Source organism: Antrostomus carolinensis, unplaced genomic scaffold (genome assembly GCF_000700745.2).
Source record: "Antrostomus carolinensis isolate BGI_N321 unplaced genomic scaffold, ASM70074v2 scaffold6208, whole genome shotgun sequence".
Lineage (NCBI taxonomy): Eukaryota > Metazoa > Chordata > Aves > Caprimulgiformes > Caprimulgidae > Antrostomus > Antrostomus carolinensis.
The window spans coordinates 17,268-24,629 of record NW_010330808.1 but is presented as its reverse complement, the minus strand read 5'-3'; the positions used below and the strand labels follow the sequence as shown (position 1 = coordinate 24,629).

Below are 7,362 nucleotides of genomic sequence, written 5' to 3'. Positions count from 1 at the left end.
GCATAATTATCCTCTCCCTTCCCTGTTCTAGGAATCTTACAGTTCGTGCAGTAATTTTCATAGCATGATGAGACCTTCTTTATAGGAAAACCCATTTAGTTATTTTGCTTACATTAGAGTAATTTAAAGGTCAAGAAACAGTTTTAAATACAGTTTCTAAGAAACACCATTGGATTTACAGTCATCACTGACCTTATAAAACAAAACTTTATAGTTAAGATGCCAGCTGGGAACTATGTACAGAGACCATTCTAAAAGTACAAGAAATACAGGTTTGTATGAACTTATGTATGTTATGTTTTGTTAAAAAATGTATTTCACTATTTTTTATTATAAGTGGAACTCAAAAAGTAAACACACAAAATTTGAGGGCACTGGAGATTTCTGTACACCAAGTTACAATTAATATTAACCATCCTCAAAAGTCTAGCAGAAAAAGCAGTGTATCTAACTGAAGAATTAGATTAATATAGCTACCCACTTGTGCTCTTTAACTCAAAGAATACAGAAAATGAATTGTCTAAACATGTATAATCTCTTGTTTGAGATCTGGTAGCAAAAAGGAAAAAAGCTTATAAAAAGCACTAGTGATGCATCATAAGAACTCTTCACAAGAAGCTTACAACACAGTTTAATATCTACACAATCTCTTCAATAAATGGAATTTCCACTGATTATTTATAGATTTCAAAGCTGTTACCATCTTATCCAATCTTTCCATGAAACTGTGCTTAAGTAAATAAGGATTAGTTGGCAAAGTTAATTATGGTAAAAGAAAAATGATTGTTAAACTTGGGATGAAAATGGCACCTAGAGAATATCTATTTGTTGCCTTCTGCTCACAGATGCTAATACAGTTTTGATTAGGACCTTGGGTATTCCCAAAAGATCTTTTCTGGGGGTTGCTGTAAATGGTAGAGAGATCCAAACTAACTTTTGAAACATAACGCTGAGTATCAGAGAAGGCCCAGCTGCAGCACCATAAAATAATTTGCATTTCCAAGGAAGGTGTAATAATTGAACAAAACAAAGTGTCTAGCTCTACACAATGTTCCCATAACACATGGAGCATCAGATCTGTTCCACATGGAAAACTTTTGTTCTCTAAACAGTCACTTTCCCCTTAGAGATAGTCATTAAGATGTCAAGTACTGAAGAGTTGCTGTTGATTTCAACAGGTAATAGGAATGAACTGGAGTTTTGGGGGTTAACAGAGCTATTCCTATCCACTTGTTGCCCACTAGTGTTTTAGAAGCATTTCAGTGAGCTTAATCAGAAAGTCAAGTATTAATTTAATTCCACATCAGGAGAGACAGTACAGTTGTGGGTTGCTGTGATCTTGCAACAAGGCACAGAGCTACATTTGCCAAGGTTGATGATTAAGCCAAAAATCTGCGTGCTTTGGCTCTGCTTCAGGTATACCCACAGATTTTCCCGTTGTGATGTATTGGACTGAAGTGACCTCTGCAAAGAAGTACAGCTGAGAAGGAGTGCAGGGGGCATAAGGGTTGGCTGTGCTGTATTCATTTAATCACTGCAAGTACCTGCTGCAGGAACCGCCTGGCATCTCAACAGGTGAGACACTTCAATAGTGAAGGCTTCCTGAATTTGTTGGGAAAAAAAAAAAAAAAGTTCTTGCCACTCATACATGTGACATAATGACATAAATGTGCTCTTTGAGAAGTGTTACGTGGCTGTCAGGAGGGCAGTAGTCCAGCCTCTCAGGTTGGTGTGATTAAGAGTCATGTCTGGACTTTGTGAAAAGCTTTTTCTATACGAGTAGTTAGAAGAATTAGAAATATATTTTCTGTCAAAAAATTAGGTGATTAGTCTGTATTTTAGAGGTGCAATCTATTTAAACCTTGTGTAACTGAAATAGGACCTCTTTCTAGTCTTTTGAATGTGTTTGAAAAATCGTGTTTGCAAAGTGTGTTCTGGTCCCAGCAGCTCTGGTGTAGATTGAAGAATTGGTGAAAAGGTCTTCAGATGGTCATTCAATTTATACATTAAAAGACAAACCCTATTAAATATGTCATTCTTGATGGATGTCTGTGTTTAATGTTCAAAGGTGGAGATTCCTCGGGGAATCTATTCCAGTGCTGTATTAGCACCACTAGCTTCCCAACAAGTTAACGTGATTCTTCCTTGCTATAATTTAAGCCTGTTATTGTGACTATTGTCTGCCACTTGCATGAAGTACAAATGATAAGTTTTCTCATTCCAGAGCTATACATGTATCTGAATACTGCTACCCTCTTCTCAGACTGCTTTTTCTTCTTCAGATCAAACTTTAACAGTTTTTTTTAATCTTTCCTCATAAGCTAGATCTTCCTGTACTCCAGTTACCATCGTTGCTTCTCTAGAGTCTGCTTGCTTAGTGGCCCACATCTTCAGGGTAAGACATGGAAGGTCCTTGTCCAAAACTGGGAGAGGTGCTTCAGCTGAAACAATTACAGTGCTAAGGGAAGGATTAAATCGTGCACTGGTTAGACCATTCTGCCTCCCGTAACCTCCAGTTTGTGGGAACTCTCTGGGAGAGGGGTTCTGTGGATTCACAGCCAGCAAAAAGAGTCAAGAATCTGGAATTAATGTCCCTTGAAATTAAAAAGGAATTGTGTCACACTGCCTTGCTATAACTTCGTGTCGTTTTCAAGGATTACTTCATGCGGAGTGAGTGCCATCTGGAGGTGAGGAGATGAAGAGCTCTGTGTGCTTTCATGCTGCAAAACAAAATCCCCATGCTTTTTAAATTAAATGTTCTTACATGAATAGGAGCTTGAGCATGACAGATAATGGACATGGGCCACTCAGTATAGAGTTTGTGACCTGTACCAAGAGCTGAGGCCACTCAGTCTGTCTCAGGGTAAGACATGCAAGTGTAATGACTTCAGTATTATGCAATCACCAATAAATGTGTAGCCTCCGAGTGGCCTGTGCAGTTTTTGGAAGAAGCTCTGGACAACACAGGGACAGGGAAATGCATGATCTGCAGTTTCCTTTCCCTCTTTCAGATGTTTGAAGACAAACCAGCTCCTGATGCAGTTTTCTGCTCACAGGAGAAAGCAGAAAGCATCTCAGCTGAACAAGAAGATGTCTTTTGTAAAGCGCAGGTTCCCATTTGATGTGTCTGAACACAGTTGTGCACCACAATTCATGGCTGCACGGAGTGGGATCAGTCCTCCTCACCTGGACTGATTGCATGGTGTGGTCTGCCTTCTTCTCTAACTAGTTTAGCTGTCCTCTTGAAAGCCTTAATCCTCCAGTTCTCACTACATGGAGGAAGCCAGGAAGAGAACTACTTGGTGATGCCATGACTGGAGTGACTGGGATTTGTGTCTTCTTTCTAGTGTCTTTTGTTTTGTTTTGTTTTTTCCCAGAGATCACTTGGATGTTGACAGTGATCACAGTGTTCCATACCACCTCTTGTCCTTTTGAACTGCCTTCTGCTGCTGAAGGCTGATTGTAAAAACAAATAGCGTCAGTTGCAAAAATGTAAGTATACACATCACCTCAGTCTGTGAGAGATTGCAGCCTGTTGTATCAAGGCAATTCTGATGGCTTCTCTGTTGTTGCTGCTGAAGGCTGATTGTAAAAACAAATAGTGTCAGTTGGAAAATGTAAGTATACACATCTCCACCTCAGTCTGGTGAGAGGTTGCAGCCTGTTGTATCAAGGCAATGCTAATGGCTTCTCTGTTGATCTCCACCTAGAACTAAGCATGGTCCTACAGAAGCTACATACAATTAAAAATTCAGATATTGCATGTACACTCTCCATGCTCTGCTGATTTTTTTTTCCCTACAGAACAACAGGTCATAAGCAAAGTTTGTGCCTATGTGATGAAGATGTGCTAGTCATCAGGCTTTAGGTATTGTGTCAGTTTAGCTTGATGAAAGTTTCCCTGGGCAACCACAGATTTTAGGAACTATGAACATGTTAAATTCAAGGTTGATGATCCTAAGAGTGTAAGACAGGTTGCTGAGCCAACACACCTTCAGAACAAAATGTGAAAGCCTGCTTCCTTGTCAGTGAGTTTCCATCAGCTAAACCAGAAAAAAAGAGTACGAGAAGGGAATTTCAGAGGCACAGATCTAAAGAAAGAAAAAAGAAAACTAGTGTGAAAAAATTTAGTCTTCCTCCCTCAGCAGGGAGGAGTGACCAAGCACAGAATGCGTCTCATGTCTTAAATTTTATTCTTTAGAGCAAGCCTACACACACAGATGACAGAGGCTGGTGAATCCTTGGCTACCTACATGAAATGCAACAAGCTGCTGCATTTTATTGCTCTGACCTTCAGAATATGTTGTACATGTTGGGACTCATTTGAGCTGGTGTTCATTAATTATTTATTTTCAGGAGATAAAAATTCAGGAAGAATTGCCTTTTGGCTATAATCTTCTTTCTGATGTTAGTGTTTACCTTCCTGTAGACTTACATGGGAAGATGGATGAGATCTGTAGTGCTAACTCTCTGTATATGGCTCAGTTACCCCAAATGTGAAGAGGATCGTCTCCTGTGACATTGTTGGACAACAACTATCTTTGTTCTTGAGAGAAAATCCATGCTAGACTGTAGTATTGGTCTCTCTGAGAAAAGGACTGAGGAATTTTCTACATGCTATGGAGTCCGTTGGCTAGAACCATTCAACTTGCTTTGTTACTGTTATATTTTTACTAAAGCCCTAGGAAATCTGGAGCTCACCCTCAAGTTTCCTCTTTCGCGCTCCACTGCTGAAGAAGTAATCCATGTTTACCAGAGCCCTGCCAAGTTCAGTATTCATTCGACTGCCAAAAGTCTGGTTGGTGGAATTGGGAACTTTGCTTGAGAACACAGGCATATAGTTTGGCAGTGCCTTCTGCTCTTTTTTCTTACCCTGGATAAAACAAAGACCATTGATAAGTTTTCAGAATTACATCCATTGCTTGTTACAAAAATACAAGTTACTGACACTATTATCAATATCAGCAGTTTTGCTTTTGAAATCAGAATAAAAAATGTCATACTGAATGTACATTAAATTTTTGCAGAAATACAGTAAAACAATAGTTTTTTTCCTGTATCTTTCATGGGAGTAGGATAGCACAGGGAAATTAATAATTTTCAAATATGTTGCATGAAGCGTCAGCTGGGACAGAAGTTAGCCTGCTCTAGAATGGCCATGATGTCAGAATTTTTTTGTTTCATTTTTGGTAAGTGGCTTGGATTTTAGCATGATGACATTATCTTACAAATTGTCTCCTAGGAAGTTGGTTCTTCTAGCACTTGTCTTTCTATGGAGTTGTTACTACTGAAACAGATTGAACACATGCACGTAATGCGTTCCTTTGTGGTGTAGGTAGCAGATGAAAGGCACTTCAGTTCTATTTTATTTTTCCTAAAGGTTTTAGTCTTAAAGCATTTGCTGATTATGCCTAAAGTATGCTTCAGTCTGAAATATTAGCCTTGCTCAAACTGATGAAAACTGAAGAGTTTGGATTACAGTTGAATGCTTGTTTGAAACTTACCATTTGGTCATAGTCCTTTAGGAAACTCCAGTTCTGGTACCTTGGAATAGAAGTAAAAAATGCAGTGTAAAATTTTCTGTCTTTAAATAAAATAGTTAGTGTTTGTAATATTTGAATACGTGTTTAACTGCTCAGTTGAATAATTACAGCCCAGCTCTTACACCTGCAGACTCTTTAGACTGAAACCTGTCTTTCTGTGGTGGAGCCCAAGGTTCTCTATTGCCGTATAGAGCCCATAGTACATGAGGAGTGGGGTTTTTTACTGAAGGAAGATGGGGATAGCATGTCCACGATGTATTCCTTGTGCAAATGCAGATAAATTAGCAAAGGTGACAGTCACTCTGGCAAACTTGTGTCCCATGGCTTTAGTAAGACACAGATTTTTATCTTTTAAATGACCGATACTCCGCTGGCAGAACTCCCTGGTAGGAATTCCCAGAGTTGTATTTGCTGCAGGCAAACACCTACTGGAGTATTTTATGCAGTTAGGCAGCTGTGATAGGAGCAAATTGAGGAGTCAGAAGTCCTGAGCTTTGCTCTTCACCTCTGTTCTACACCTGATGTGGGACTACAGGGCAAGTCCTTTGATTTTCAGTCCTTTGCTTTCTCTGGACAGAAATGGAGAAAATGACAGTTCACCTGCTATTGTAAAAGCGCTGTGAGATCAATAGAGGAAACATGTATTTGCAGCAGGGCTGAAGGGACACCTCGGTTGACTGTCTGAGGTGGTTACCTGTGTCTGTGCAGGGCTGCATCTAAGCTCATCAGCCTAGTGCTGAAGCTGTACATAGGCCCTCCTGGCTCATCTGTCCAGCACAGCTGTGTAACACATGGAGCTAATGGCCTTGCATGTCTGTGCCACACTCCTCTGTCGAGTTCAGATATGCCCTAAATGCAAATAAAAGCTGATCTCTGCTTGTTGTGTTTCTCACTATGTCTTGTATACCAGCACAGCATAGAGGTCCTAAATTTTTTTCTCTTGCTCTGCCAGTCACTGAATGTATCAGATTTGGGTTTTACTGGATGATGCCAGTTACTGAGAAATGCTTGGGTCTCAGACATTTCCTTATATCCACTTCAAGTCAGACCACCAACACATAGCAGCCTTTCCCCATTATTGTTTTGGGGATGTGGAGCTGCAGGACTGTTCTCTGCAGGCTGTAGCATATGTAGTCTGATGAATCCAGCTTTAGGCATCTGTCTGTCACATGTCTGTCCTACCCTTCTGCAAGAGTTCCTGTCATTGTAGCTAGGACTGGAGAGCAGGATCTGCTGCATGATGTGTTATCTTACTTACCCATCTGAGTGAGTTTGTGACAATATCCATAGCTGTGAACCCCCAGGCCAGGCACAGATGGAGCATTCCTCCTGCCGCCTTAGCTAGGGAATGGGTATGGAACATACCAGGCCTGTTTGGAAAGAGTCTGAGTGCACAACTGGGAGAGAGTGACATTGCCACTACGGTCTTAGCTTTGCATGAGTCAGAGTCTTGGCATCAGCCTTTTCCTCAGGTTAGAGGAGCCAGACAAGAGTGCAAATGCACTTCTGGGGAAATCAGAGCTGTGATTTCTATCTCCTCCTGAAGGCTGAGGAGGACAGGCGTTTTCACATGGTTTGCTTTCCCTTTATAAAAAATCCTGAGAGTGATGTTCTTTTTCCTCCCTTTCCTTTAGCTTGGCTAGTGTGCAGTTGGAACTGGCTCTGATTTTCCTTTTAGCAAGGATATTATTCTAATAGATATGATCATGCTGTGTACTAAAGTATGAACATAAACACTTGCTCAAGGTATGTGGCAGAAACAGAGAGGATCTTAATTTTGGGTTCGTTCAGGTCACTAGTGTACACAGAGTCAAAGCTG

The 7,362-nt window shown here is 40.4% G+C and overlaps 1 protein-coding gene across 1 annotated transcript in view; it reads right to left on the bottom strand.

Moving 5' to 3' along the window:
- Positions 1–4,681: 4,681 nt before the first annotated feature.
- Positions 4,682–7,362, bottom strand: part of CIMIP5 (ciliary microtubule inner protein 5) — a gene marked incomplete at its 5' end in the record, with an annotated part of 3,580 nt that continues 899 nt past the window's right edge. Inside the window, 2 exon segments of the mRNA XM_010173016.2 lie at positions 4,682–4,873; positions 5,505–5,544. Coding sequence (XP_010171318.2) covers positions 4,682–4,873; positions 5,505–5,544 — 232 coding nt within the window.